Consider the following 15,886-nt stretch of genomic DNA (forward strand, 5'->3'; position numbering starts at 1 on the left):
GGCTGGTGAAAAATTCAGGAATCCTTTAGAAATGAAAAATTCAGTAAATCAATTGCCAACATTCTGCTACCAGATAACTTGACCATAAATGGGTTCGAGACACGTTCTCAGAAGTTTTAATCTCGTAGTTCCCCATTTACATTCCATAACCCATTAACAGCGCTTGTGAATGGATCAGAGAAGTTTAATCTGTGATCCACAGTCTAGTGGCTGTATTGTTTCCAGTGAGCAATGGCTGTGTAAGCCTTCCACTCGTCAGACCAGATTTCTGTTCTAGGTATTATATGTTGCTGGATCAGCAGTTCCCAAACTGTGTTCCGTAAAAATCTTAATTAAAAAAATAAAATTAAATAAATAAATTTTGCAAATTTGTGGCGTACACCACTTTTGTATCATCATAATTTTTAACATTTTTTTCATTATTAATATACTGGCATAGATTAATAATCAAACAGGCCACGGAACACTTTATTTCGGCAGGTTTTGCATAGAGAAGTATGTGTAGAGGTAATGACATCTAAGAAAAAGTAGCAATGTAGTGATCTAATATGCCATTCGTATGCGATTTAGCCTGGAGTACACGAGTTGAGGGAGAGGGGGGAAGTGAACTGATATCATGTTTGTTGTTATTTGGTTTTTAGGGGCAATGGCAACTAAGGCCATATTGCTCCAGTGATATGCGGTGGTCATTCCCTGACCTTTACTCATCCTCCATATTTGGTGGTCACGGGCTCAAACCCTGGTCTAATCAAGAAGCATGTGCTATGCACTGCTGCTCCTGCCCACCAGGCTACGGAGGCGCCCCTCCTGTTGTATTTCACCCTTTACTCTTTTAATAGTGTAAGCTGAAAAACACTGAAATAACTTACATCTGTAGTTAGAGAAATTATTTCATTATCCAATTTAAATAAATTTTAATAATAAATTATTTAAATAAATTTAAATAATTTAGATGATTTATGATTTTTGGAATAGCTTACAGTATACATTTCAGGCAATAACTTTGGCAGAACTTTGTAAGCAGCCATAGTCAAGTAATCATGCTGTGAGTTAAAATTTACATGCTACAAAACATGGCAAAATGCTTGTGAAGACGTGTAATTGCACTCCTGTAATTGCAATTGTATCCTCTGGAGTATAAACATTACAAATCAGTCCTTTTGGATTATTGGCCAGAAGGGATGGCTGCTATTCCAGAAAAAAAAAACTTTATTAAATGGACCCACTATTTTCAATTCTTTCTATAATCACACTGTTCCATTTACAATTAGATATTTAGTACTAGTCAGAGTAAACCTTCATTCTTCAAATGTTAGCTTGACACTTTGTCTACCTTCCTCTCAGTCAGCCTCCAAGCCAGTTACCATTAATTTTTTCCATCAGATATCTGTTTAGCTAATCTTCCTTCTCTGATCCTTTCTCATACCATCTTGTTTGTTTGTTTGTTATTTGGTTTTTAGGAGCATTAGCAACTAAGGCCATATTGCTCCGGGATATGCGGTGGTCATTCCCTGACCTTTCTGCATCCTCCGTATTTGGTGGTGATGGGCTTGAACCCTGGTCTAATGAAGAAGCGTATGCTTCGCACTGCTGCTCCTTCCCACCTGGCTACGGAGGCGCCTTCATACCATCTGAAGTTACCTTAGATGGAATATTTTTTTATTATTACAATTAGGATTTTTTCTTATTTCTTCATTTGTAATAGTCTTTCCACTGCTTCAATCTGTCAATTCCATTTGTGTTTTCTTAAAAATTATTTCCGAAGATTGTTTTTTTTTTAAATACACCCCTTTATTTCTTACCAATCTCTCAGCTCTGACAATTTTTTTTTTTTATTTAAAAGTGTTTTGGCTAAAACCTGTTGCCTCTTTAGCTAAAGCAATGTTGACAGCATTAACAAGAACACTATCACCTGAATTGTGGATAATTTAAAATAGCTTAAAACCTCTAAACCATATGAATAAAAGAGCTGTTAAATACAATAATATTCAATATTTGCAGCATTTCATTAATTGTCAGTAAAAATTACGTAAAAAAGTGTACTTGCCATGAATATCAAGGTAAATTATATAGGAACAATAAATTTGAAGTATTGTAATGCTGCTGAAGTGAAAAGTATGCTTATTTTTTGATCAGGCTAAAGAACAAAAAAATAGTGTGAAATACTGCACTGAATTGAGAAATCAAATAATCATTTAAATTATTTCCACTAAAACAATGCTTCGATGTTTCAATAACTGATTCAATAACACAAAAAGGAAAATAATTTATATTTATTTTACATAAATACATTAAAAATCAGTGATATCATTCTTCATATTAAAAACAAAAAATAAATAAAAGTAAAATTGTAATAATTTTTCAGTTGATTTTAAGGAGGGAAAAGAAAGATATCCAAAATAACTGTAAAAGACAGTCCAGATTAATAAAAAAATTTTAATGATTCAAAATATGATTTAGCTCAATATACACATGATTAAATTATAAATGTACATCAACAGCCCCAGAGGCATAAGGGCAAGTTATAAAATTTTTACAGTCATTGGAACCTGTGGATATTAATGCCGCCATTGGGAAAAGGCAGAATTACTTCCAGGGCTGTAAAATACATTCAAATAAATTAAGATTACTACTGATAAAAATATAATAAAATAAATGAATAATAAAAATAACAATTTATTTAAACTGATGTTATATATTTATTAAATGGATACTTTATAAATTTTTAATCATTTAAAATAAAACTTTATAACAAATCCATTGAAGTCCCAAAGAAGTCCCATGCTATCAAATTAACATGAAACTTAAAATTACAACCAGTTCTAAGCTGAAAAAGTTCAATGTATTTGTCTGTAAAGTTGCCAATGTTAGCTTGTGCATTGAAAAATGCACAAGGTAACATTTGAGTTACATTTGAGCTGCTAGCTCAAATTTGAACATACGCCAGCATGACACTTCACAATTAATTTTTAATTGAGTAGCAAAGAACTGACTGTGGATCAATCACGATCAAGATCTTGGTTTCTTGTAAAGGCCATCAATACTGTTATTTTGGACAGGCACAATTATCAACAAAAGACTATCTTTATTTCAAAACCGTCAGATTTATGAACCAACATGTCTTTTCCTGGTAGTCACATGAGAAAATCAAAATGGCACTATGTTGGAGACTTCATGTGTCAGGATGACAACTTCCCCAGTTTTATGGTTTGCCAAAAATACATAAAATCAAATGTTTCTTTGTGACCTGTTATTGCTTTGCTGTGACACCCTGAAACATGAATTCTCCAATTTTCTGAATTTGTTAGGTTATTGTCAGCACTGGCAGTGTAATTAAGTTCAATAGTTCTTTATATTCTAGAAGATTCACAATACTATTATGGGGGTTCCTGTCTGTTCTGTTGTGATCAATAGATGGAAGAATTGGAGTACAGTATTTTTCTAAATTCATTGGTAATAGTTAAATGCTGACAGTATTATACCCCTTGTTGGTAGAACTAATTACACCATTTGTAATGCTATTGCCTTATTAATATTGTTAAGCATCTTCAGTAATTTGTTATTATTGAAAATGAAGCTATGGTTTCATTTGATGGGATCTCAAATTCTATTCTGCTATAACAATCTATTGCTTATACTAGGCAACTTTTGGACAGGGATTCCATGTTAAATAGCAGAACCTCACTTTTTTGGTGGAAGATAACTTTTCTGCTCTGAGCCTATGTTTAGCTGGCAGTACAATTATGTTCATTGGTTCTTATATGGGCAGATTCAGAATATTATGGGGTTCTTATCAGTTCTATTGTGACTAATATTCCATGGAGGAATTGGATTCCAGAATTTTTCTGAATTTATCGGTATGGGTTAGATGCTGGCAGCATTATACAGATGGAGTTTTTGCAACCACTCCTTGGAAGTCAGACATGCTGCTCTTCTGCTTGCTACCTTAATACTATTTCTTACATATAAAAAATTCATACCACTGAACTGGAAGTGAAACATACTCTTCTTTTCCTGGATGTTTCTGTATAACAAACTGGTACATTTTTGGAGAGACTGGTTTTTAGAAGGCCTATGTGTGCCTGTCAATTACCAATTGACTAGCAAATACTAGTTACATATTGGTACATGCTCTGGGACAGATATAGAGCATGATTGTGCTTTTCTTTAATGCCTGGTACCACATCAGCTACAAGGTAAGATGGAGAAATTTGTAGTGTGGATGGATCTGGGAAGATGTACACATAATACCAAATATTGGTTATACTGCCTCCACTCCACACTATCTACATGTTTCTGAACATCTTGCTTGGAGAGATTTGTAGAGTGAAGATAGGTTTTGTAAGATGTAGGTATTCTCTTTGTACTCTCAACAGGCTTCAACTGAAGGTTCATGACTCCCATCAAGTATGACACTGAATATCAGTCTACTGCCTTCATTCTTCACTATCTATATGTTTCTAAACATCTTGCCAAGGTGCAGCTAATGCATTAGATGTACAAAGCTTCCTGGCAGGAAGCTATAATTTATTATTAGTGTTGTAAACACCTCATATTTCTTTATTTTTTTTTTGAGCAGGTTAATTTATCATGTAAAATGCTACCTCCAGATTGTGGGTGTGTTACACTGATAAGGATAATAGCAGCTAATTTTGCTTGTTCTGCCCTTGCTGATACCTTTAATAGCATGGACTGGAGGTGTGCAAATGTATCACCAATTCACAAAGGGGGTTAAAAAGGTGACAAAAGTAACTATAGACCTGTTAGTTTAACTTGTGTTCTGGAGAAAATAATGGAGTTACTGGCTAAAGAAGCATTGCAGGATCATCTAGACAAGACTGCAGTAATAATTAAGACACAGCATGGGTTTGTTAAAGGGAGGGCTTGTCTGACCAATATATACTATGATGTGATCACAAAGCAATTGAATGCCAAAAATAATTTTGATATCATATACTTGGATTTCAGGAAAGCTTTTGATACTGTTGCACATGGAAGACTTCTGTACAAATTGGAGCAGTATGGTATTAAGGGCAAGTTGCCACAATGGATAAAAGGGTGGTTGAGTGGGAGAAGACAGAAAGTGGTAATAAATGGATGCTGTTCTTCGTGGAGTCCCCCCAGGGTTCGGTGTTGGGCCCATTGCTGTATTGTATATATATCAATGATACTGATGAAAGTATATCAGGCTTAATGTCGAAGTTTGCAGATGATAAAAAGGTTGGCAGGGTTGTTAATGACAGTAATGGCAGTGTGCTACTGCAACAGGATCTAGAAAAGTTGGAAAGATGGGCTGAGAAGTGGCAACTGAAGTTTAATATTGACAAATGCAAAGCGAAAAAGACCGGGAGGTAATTGTGCAGTCAAATATGAAATTTGCTGAGAGTTCAGATGGGCTGCCAGGGCAAGTCATGGAGTCTTATCAATGAAATATAGGAATTCTACTAGCAGGGACAGGGAGGTTGTTATATAAGGCAATGGTCAGGCCACACCTAGAGTACTGTGTACAGGTCTGGAGGACTCATTTTAGGAAGGATGCAGAGTTGCTAGAACAAGTACAAAGAAGGGCAACAAGATTGATGAGGGGGGAACAAATGGGTGCTCTTACCAAGAAAGGCTTAAGTTTTACAAATTGCAGCACCTGGAGAGTAGACACCTGTGAGGTGATCTGATTGAGGTGTTTAAGGCCTTTAATGGGTTGAGCAAGCTGAATGTTGATGGGATTCTTCCTCTTGCTCAGATTAAGTACCTCAGGAGGCATAGACTCAAGTTGAAGAAAGACAGTTGTAGAATAGCTGTGCGAAAATTTTCCTTTAGCCAGCGGGTAGTTGGTTGGTGAAACAGACTTCCATCTTTTGTTGTAGAAGCTGATAGCCTAAATAAATTTAAGGCTGAGCTGGACAGGCATTTGGAACGAATGGATGGGTGAAATGGAAGTTTTTTTTGTTTTTTTTTTGGCTGATGCTCCATAAGCTTGCTTTCTTGCATCGTATACCTCTGCTAATGCTATATATATATATATCTATATATAAAGAAAAAGCATGACCAGTTCAATCCCCAAAACACTGAGTAGTGAGATGGCCATTCTGCAATACAATCACTATTATCATACTTTATATGCACTTTTATGTACTGATTGTATTTATTTTCAACTAATAAAAAATGGCTGCTGTAATTGAAAAGGCTTAGTATGTTATTTAGTTTGCTGAAAGAAAATCACCTACTAGTGTTTAGAGGCATTTCAGAAGAAAATATTAATGTTATTGCCAACTACAAAGACAAGATGTTGGTTACATGCATTTCTGCTAAACACAGCATTTGGTTTCTAAGTTACAAAAGCCATTTTTTCATTAGTCAGATATCGGCAACACCTGGGACAGAAAATAAAAATTGGTAATTATGACATTCTATATTGAATAATGAATGTAGAATGCTGCATGCTAAATGAAGGATTGGACATGCAAATCATCTGATAATAAGTACAAGTTATATAAGCTATAGTTAGATATATTTTTGGAGTTGTGACCCAAGAGGTATTACTTTTATGACAGAACTTTATTACTGCTTTTTTATACTATAGTATTAGTGATATTAGAATTATAAATTGATGCAAGGAAGCAAGCTTTTACATCAGCCAAAAAAACCACACACACTTTTCACATCACCTGTCGATCCCCTCTAATAATTTGTCTAATTCTTCTTGAAATTTACCCAAACTACCCCACTTACATAACATCAGCTGAAAAGTTGTTAAGCAAATTTCCAGACATCTATTCTGCAACCATCCTTGCTCAGTTTCAATTTATGCCCCCTTATGTGTGTTGTCTGAGAAAGAGTAAGGATGCCATCACATACATTACTATTAAACAGTAATTGGCATAATCAAGAGGTCATAATCAATTATTTTGATTACGGAAAATCATTTGAATATACTCATATCACTCGAATGATTCATCTGATTATGGAAAATCATTCAATTTTATCATTCAAATGACATGAATGAATGATTAATAGTTAGTAACTACAAATAATTTAATTATTTCAATTATTTAAATCTCTCGATTAAGCAGCAGCCATTATCAATTCACTGCATGATGGATTGATAATAGCTGCTGCTCTCCTCAGCAATTCATGTAGAGGAAAATGGACCATAACCTGCAAGGCTGGTCCAGTGTGGACTGGCAGACCGACTGTATTTAGCAGTCAGGGGCTTGAACCCTGGTCTACTCAAAGTACATATGCTCCTGCACTCCCACTCCTGACCACTTGGCTACAGAGGCCTCGATTACTAATAATTCAATTACAGAAATCATTTAATTATGCCCATCACTTTTATTAAAGCATAAATTAATAAACAGGAAAACTAATAGTACCTGGGTTGTGTTCCAAAGCTTGTATTCTGACCTAAAATAAAAAAAATAATAAAAATTTAAATTGTTTACATACCGAAAGAATTGGAGACACACACATGCACACAAAGTCACTTACTCCCATAGGACCTGTAACACTATTTGCAAAAATTAAAATGGAATATCTATTTTAACCAACATTTACATTTTTGTATTTTTATCTATTTACATTTTCTGTAGGATACTGTTGAACAGCAAGTAGTACTCTCCAGAAAAGCATTACCTTGCTGAAATTGAAAAAAATTCATGGCTTATTACACAATTCAAAATAACTGCATATTCATTTCATAAATTTACTAGTGTGTAATCTGTTTTGTTTCTAAAAGTCTATCTTTAATATTTCAAATAATTTTTCTGTTAAAAAAAAAAAAAAAATCCTACAGCCAAGTGATCACATGGGCCAATTCGTATACCCTAATTTTAGGGTTTATTCCATGACTTTCAGCAGAAGTTTTCAATCCAAAATTATAAACTATCCCATTCATATAATGGTAACAGTTATTTTTAATAAAACTATTATAACATAAATAGTTCTACTGGCTGATTCTCATATTGTATCCTTTAGGAACTATACATTGGAAACCAATAGTTTCCTGACTGAAATATGGTAAAAATAAAAACCTTCCAAATGGATATTCCAGAATGCTCTCGCATGTACCATAAATTTGGTTTGGATTGTAAACATCAAAGTTAAAATGAGTGATTATAATTCATGTCATAGCCACCTTGTTTCAACTCAAATGTTTTGAATGTTGTATTTCAAGACTGAAATAAAACACTACTGTTAGGTAAGTAATCTAATACTGTATTGCAATTTGGTTTGGATTACTTTTTTAACATATGAGTTTCTAAGTGGATGATGGTACTGTGTAATTCAAATGCAGATCAAAATGAAAACATTCCAAAAGGTAGCCACCCTGAATTTGGTTTGGATTGGCTTGTTTGTTTGTTTGTTTGTTATTTAGTTTTTAGGAGCATTAGCAACTAAGGCCATATTGCTCCATGAATATGCGGTGGTCATTCCTGACCTTTCCGCTTCCTCCGTATTTGGTGGTGACGGGCTCGAACCCCGGTCTAATCAAGATTGTTATTTATTTGTTATTTGGTTTTTTTTTTAGGAGCATTAGCAACTAAGGCCATATTGCTCCGGGATATGCGGTGGTCATTCCCTGAATGACCTTTCCGCATCCTCCGTATTTGGTGGTGACAGGCTCGAACCCCGGTCTAATCAAGAAGCGTGTGCTACGCACTGCTGCTCCTTCCCACTTGGCTACGGAGGCGCCTCTAATCAAGAGGCGTGTGCTACGCACTGCTGCTCCTTCCCACCTGGCTACGGAGGTGCCGGATTGGCTTGTAAAGGCAAGCATTCTTGAGTGGGTAGTGGTGGTGCTTTCATAATTTAATTAGTTGCCATTTTGTTTCAAGATGGCTGATTGAAATAAAAACACTCCCACCTAAAACAGGGGTTTTCAAACTGTAGTTTACTGACAGCTGGGAGCCCGGAAAGGTAGTGCAGGGGGTCCATGAATATTTTCAATACAATAAATTATACATATTTGCTGATGATCCACGAATGATTTTTTAAATTTATTTTTCATTACTTGACAAAATTCAGAGATCTGATCCTGAAATATGGGAAAGCAAATTTTAACATATGTTACTTACCGCAAATTGTGACATATCTTTCTTGGTATTAGCATATCACACCTCAGTATCTATAAGTAGGTGGCACAAAAGATGAAGGAATATAGTGCATGTATAGCTGAGTAAAATTCAATCAACCAATCATAAACTTAGAGAATGTAACATGTTATTTATTCCTGGAAAATGTACTGATTTCTGTTTAAAAATCCTATCTTTTAAAAATTATAATTTGCATTATTTTCTTTTAGATTATTTATTCATAATATTTTTATTAAAACTTATTTATTAGTGTATAAAAACAATCTTGATAGTAGAAATGCTTACGTCTAAGTCAGAACTGCCCTGCTTTAGTCTACTATGGTAATGAATTTCCAATTAAGGAAAATTTGGAAACAGTTGTCAAAATAAATTTTGCCACTTTACTTTCTTCGATATATCTAGGATAATGTTCTCAGCACAAGGATGTGAGATAGGTTGGACTGAAGAGCTATGGCATTGATATTTTCAAATGTTGATACAACATTTAAAATTAAAACAAGCAAACTGCTTTATTGAAGCCAGAAGAAATGTGAATGACTTTCTGCACACATGAGGATAATTCTAGGCATGCTATCAGCTTGCTTGGCATGTTTATGATTGCTTTGACCAGAAATTTGCAATTCAGAAGCTTATTTTCTTGGGAAATCCATCAAATTGTATGTATATGAACTGGATTATGAACTGATTATGAACTGGGTATGAACATAAATCAGTAGCACTTGCTACTTACTGCTTGTTGTACTTCTCAATATAGTTATTGAAAAGTGCTCACATTGCTTTTATCACCACTTAACAAACCTGTCAAAACAGACTTTAAACAGACCTGTCAAAACTTACCACTGTTTTACCAGCTTAGTTAGTTGCACATAACCAAAGACAGCTTGGTGTGTACACACATTCTTCAAAATTTTTTTCACTTCAGTGGCTTGCACTGGTTGATATTGTTTAAATCTAACTTTCCTTTTAGCAATTATTTCTAAATAGTAGTAAATTTACACTAAGTATTCATCCACTTTCACAGGAAGGCATGCAGCACTCTTTTCAGCACACAAATTAATAAGATGACAAGAACAGCCTATTACCAACACTTAAATGTCAAACAGTTTTTTAGGCAATCCCACATGCTTTCATGTTGTTCAGAAGATGTCCAATGTTATACTCTGTAGAGCAGGGGTTCTTAACCTTTTGCATTAAGGGAGCAAGGTTTTACAGCTTACAATATGTGTGAGCACCATATATTAAAATATAAATGTTTTTGCTTAAAGATTAAAAATGCATTTTTTAATTAATTTTTTAGCCACATTACACATACAAGAATTATATTTCTCAATTAAAATTTTTGGGTGCTAATATTTACCTTATCAGTGTGAACCTTGACTTTGAAGAGATGATGTCAAACCTTTGAAATTAATTTCTCCATTATGAAAAGATAATTTCAAATTTTCTTCCATATGTGATATCAATCTTGTCCTTTTTTTGTTTTTGATATTGTTCATTAATGAAAAAGCACTTTCACATGTGTATGTTGATCCAAACATATAAAGTACTTTGAACGTTTCTCTTTGTAATAAAGGAAATATTTTGCAGTCAGAAGAACCCCAGAATTTTAAAATAGTTTTGTGTATTCAGAGCTAAAGACAACTGCATATCAACAAGTTCTAACTCGGCAGCTACTACTTCATTTCGACTGAAAATTTTTCCAAGTTACTGATTTAAAAATTTCTGTAATTTATCATTAATTCAAATTTTGGGTGGTGCTCTTTCAAGTATTCAAATCTTTCTAGGAATTGGTCACTAAGATCTTTGATTACATTCATTACAAACGATGGGCACTCTCCAGCAGTTTCCTCCAGACATTTTTTAAGAATAGGAAAATAAAACAAATTTCCTTTTAAAATCTGATTCTGAAACATTTGAAATTTTTGTCAAAGGCAATAATCTCCTTGTATAAAAAACTACCACAAATTTATTTTTTCCCTGTAGCCTCAAATTTAACTTATTTAAATGGCTGAAGATGTCAACCATGAATGAAAGTGTAATCTTGAAATCTTCAGTAAAAATTTCATTAAAAAGGATTTCTTTATTGCTTTCTATTATAAAAGCTTTTACTTCTTCAAACACCTCCCAAATTCTGGAGAGTGCCTTTCCACGACTGAGCCAAAACCTCTGTATAGGTAATAAGATCAGAATGTGGTGCTTGAAGATCTTCCAAAAATATTTTTAGAAGTCACTTATTTAGGGATTTAGCAATAAAATGGTTGATGACTTTAACAATGACTTCAAGACATCTGATCATTTCTTTTTGATCTTTCATTTGTGAACACATGGCCTCAGTATGAATCAAACAGTGATAATGCACAAAATTAGGTATCCTTTCATCTCTATCAAGATAAGCAATAATGCCTTTGTTTTTACTTATCATGGAAGGTGCCATCAGTAACAATTGATACAAGTTTACGCAGATAAACTTTGCACACTGTGAGGAATTTAATAAGTGTGTCCTATACATCTTTTCCAGTTTTATGACCAGTAAGTGCCAAAATAGACAAAAAATCTTCTTTACAGCTGCCATCATGTTGAATCAAATGAACAAAGCACATGAGTTGTGATATGCCTGAAACATCAGTCGACTCACCAAGTGCCAGTGAAAAAAATATACAACTTTTGATTTTATCTAATAATTCATTGAATATTACATCTGCCACTTTATGAACTTGATTTGATGTTGTTGTTGTTGTTATTTGGTTTTTAGGAGCATTAGCAACTAAGGCCATATTGCTCCATGATATGCGGTGGTCATTCCCTGACCTTTCCGCATCCTCCGTATTTGGTGGTGACGGGTTCGAACCCCAATCTAATCAAGAAGCGTGTGCTATGCACTGCTGCTCCTTCCCCACCTGGCTACGGAAGCGCCAAAACTTGATTTGAAACTGTAATTATTACTCAAAGGAATATTTTTGACAGAGCTAATCAAGGTAGCTCTCTGTTTTTCTGGTAAGACACTAGTAAGCACTTCTAATGATGACACTACACAATCACAATTTTTTATTATTTCATCACTAGTGTAAGGCAACGAATCTTTTGCCATTATATTTGATAAAATAAATGAAACTTCATTCACTAACACTTTACTACTATTAGCTTGACCTAAATTTAAAATATTTTTCTGTCTTTAAAGTTTTTTTTTTCTTGAAGTTTAGCTTTTCTAATATCACTAAATTTGGGAAAAGCTTCATGAAAATTCCTATGGCATGTTTGGTAATGTCTTTTGACATTACCAAATTGACTTCCGATAGCCAGCCAAACACGCCTGACATAATAAGCAAATTACACCAGTTCCACTACTATTATCTATTAGTCAATAAGCATATTCCCGAGATGACTGAAATGCATACTTTTTAATTTTTTGTTTCTTTGCATTTGAAATGTGTAGGTCTAAATCAGATGACTGTGAAGGCAGCATTAATGCATAATTTTTTTCCTCATCATGTTCGGTTCAGTTTCTTTTTAAAAACTTATCCATTTTGAAAGTAAAGTAACTTTCCTAGAAAGTAACTTTGAAAGGAAAGTAAAGTTTAGTAACTTTAGTTAAATCTGTTAAAAGAAAATACATTTACACAAAATCAAAAGATTTCTTACTACAACACTTTCATCACCTTTAAAGTCGGCACTATACTATACGGTATCTATTACATCAGCGCAACTGAGCAAAACTCAGCAGAAATAGATTCAAACTTGTTAAAACCAGAAACTGAGAATAGCATGAGGCAGTATCCTTGATCTGCAGCAACACTACAGCAAAAATGACTGTACTCTCAACAAAGCATTTTGTAAAAATTTTTCTTACTAAATAAATGTCAAATTAACAATAATTAATAAGAAAAATTGTAAGAATACTGTCAAAATGTCAAACCTTGACCGTTTTTGAGATTAAAATGTTGTGAAATATATAATTTTCCTCCAATTACCAACAAAAGAAAGAATTTTCTAATGAAGATTGGCATGGATTTTTGTAAAATATTGCAGAAGTTGAGAAATAGAACGCATCTTTTTTAAATACAAAGATTTTATATAAATTTTTTAGCTTAAGCGAAGGTGCTCGCGAGCACCCATTTTAGGATTAGTTGGGAGCAAAATTAATTTTTTTAAAGAGCACAATGATGCTTGTGAGCATCAGGTTAAGAACCCTTGCTGCAGTCTTCTTCCAATGTGGCACTGTGAGAAAGCCACTTTCAATTTGACAATTTTTTTTTTTTTTTTTTTTTTTATTACAAAAGTTTACCACAATGGGATATAGCTTGGAATAACTTTGATTACTATCATCTGTAGCAATTGAAAACAGCCTATTTTTCAGGGTAATCACTACCTCTTCTACATATTTCTAAACATGTCTCCATGATCAGCACAACTCAGAAGATTATGTTGTATGACAAATGATGCAAATAAACATTTGCATGTAAGATATCACTGTCGCCATGAAATGCAACATCTGTTTCTGCATTTATTTCTATGCATTGCACACTGTCAGTAAAAATTTTATTTTGGCCAATGAGTTATAAATTACTGGAATAAGTTATCTACATGGGTGGTAGAGGCTGACAGTTTCTGGAAATTTGGGGGAAGGTCAGCTGGACTATAATTAAACAAATTATAATTATAATAATAACTTATAGACTAATAATTTTTTAAAATTATTATTATTGTACTCTTTTTTTTTTTTTTTTTTGGATGGTGAAGCATAAGTCTTAGGCTTCCTTGCACCATATGGCCACTACTAATACAAATACTAAAATATAAAAAAAATACAGACATTTTAGAAGAGAAAACAGAATACAGTCAAATAAAAATAGACATCTGTAAGCCATTTTTTTTTTTTTTTTTTTTTATTGTTGTTTGCAAATGTCTAATTACATTACATTTCCTGCTTGGAATTAAAAAATCACATTTACACAATGCAAACATGTTACCATTATCACATTTTACAATATGTGTAAAATCTTGTGCAAGTACATTGTATTTCTTTGGAATCTTACTGAAAGACACTGCTAATTAGTTTTTCACCACAGATTAGGACAGCACACCTGGCAGTCAATTTGTAAACAGAAATCAGCAAAAATTCACAAAGTTTTTAAAAAGAATTCAATTTTAACATAGTTTTCATTAAAACTATGTTAAAATTGAAAAAGTTCTGATTTTTTGTGAAAAGAAAAAGGATGGAGAAAAACTGAGTTTTTGCAAATGGACAGAGAAGCTCTTTGTCCCCAACTATATTATGATGGTGAGATTGAGAAGGGTCAAATGGAGTTAAAAATAGATTCTCCAAAAACAAATCCAGACTGTTGGCAGATATGAAATAATATGAATCTTTTTTTTTTTTTTCCATTAAAGATGTAAACACAGTTTTATAAAACAGCTTTGCATGTGCTAGATTTTAGACTTTCTCTAAAAATCATATACTGTCATTCAAGTTAAGATCAAAATCACCAATGTCAGTTGAAATTAGCATTAGCAGAGGCATATGATGCAAGAAAGCAAGCTTATACAGCATCAACCAAAAAAAAAAAAAAAACCTTCACATTTCACCCATCCATCCCATTCACTCCAAAATCTTGTCTAGTTCTTCTTTGAATTTATTTAAGCTATCAACTTCCACGGCAGATGGAAGTTTGTTCCAGAAATCAACCACCTACTGATTAAAGGCATTCCACACATCTATTCTACAACTGCCTTTCTCCAATTTGAATTTATGCCCCCTCAGGTACATAATCTGAGCAAGAGGAAGAATTTCAGCTAAAAAGCTGGGAAATAAGCTAAAAGAAATAGCTTAATTCTGTTCTAAATCCATATGCACTATGTATTTCGCCAATACAAGTGTGTTCACAAGCCAATTTACACATTGTGCACACTGAAAAACCTGGAATAACTTGTAGAGGGGGGGACCCTACTCACTCTACCTGAGATCAACCAACTGGAGCTCCATCTGAGAGGCATGAAGAATTCCCCCAGTCTCCAAAGATATGAATTCAGACCTCTAAAAATGATAAAGGTGGGGAAACCACTATACTATCACAGAGCACAGTTGAAATGTCTCACCATTAGTCACATTTTAAGTGTTTGAAGAACTTGGGAAGAATCTGCAGTAACTATTCTTCTAATAGATGAATATAACATGCTTGTTGCCTTACTTCCCTCTTTTAATAAAGCATCTTTACTTTCTTCATATTTATTATTCTTCAGATATTCATAAAAATTTACAAAATTGTTTAGGTCTGGCTATATGATTTCATTACAGCACAACTGCATGGAATTATCAATAACCTTGACCATTACAATCAGCAAGTACATTCATTATGCATCCATCATTTTCTTTCTTCTTTTCATGCTTGGCTACTATAAAAAGTTCTCTTTTCAATCCCGAAATTACTTTATTTCTAAACAATTTTCAGCCCTGGAAATTTATAATGACTATTATGAACCCATTTCCAGCATACTTCCATGGGTATTATTCTTCAGAACTAGTTGGCTGCTTATGAATCTACTAGAATAGCAACATGTCACCCAATGACATTTCAATATAAATCTTCACAAACCTTCATTAATTATTTTTCTTCTTGTATTCCTGAAAATTAGTCTTTAGATAATGTCTCTTAGTAAAAGACATGGTAAATATTGCAGATGGAGAATTTTTTCCCAACTGAGCTCCTTAATTTTGCCACGTGTGATATGAGCAGTATGAAGTTGTGAGCTGTTCTTGATGAACCACTCTTGCAAGTGGTCAAAAAACAATGTGTTTA

General features: G+C 33.6%; 1 protein-coding gene across 1 annotated transcript in view; it reads right to left on the bottom strand.

The window, feature by feature from the left end:
• Window positions 1-2,432: 2,432 nt before the first annotated feature.
• The window catches only part of LOC150087884 (uncharacterized), a 295,573-nt gene continuing 282,119 nt past the window's right edge, over window positions 2,433-15,886 (bottom strand). The window contains exons 34-35 of the mRNA XM_090369951.1: window positions 7,374-7,404; window positions 2,433-2,598 (exon numbers count right to left, since the gene is read on the bottom strand). Of these exons, the coding sequence (XP_090226077.1) occupies window positions 2,559-2,598; window positions 7,374-7,404 (71 nt within the window). The 3' untranslated portion in view covers window positions 2,433-2,558. The remainder of the gene's footprint in view (window positions 2,599-7,373; window positions 7,405-15,886) is intronic.

The sequence above is a fragment of the Mastigoproctus giganteus genome, chromosome 3 (genome assembly GCF_048544385.1).
Source record: "Mastigoproctus giganteus isolate SK-2022 chromosome 3, ASM4854438v1, whole genome shotgun sequence".
NCBI classification, from domain to species: domain Eukaryota; kingdom Metazoa; phylum Arthropoda; class Arachnida; order Uropygi; family Thelyphonidae; genus Mastigoproctus; species Mastigoproctus giganteus.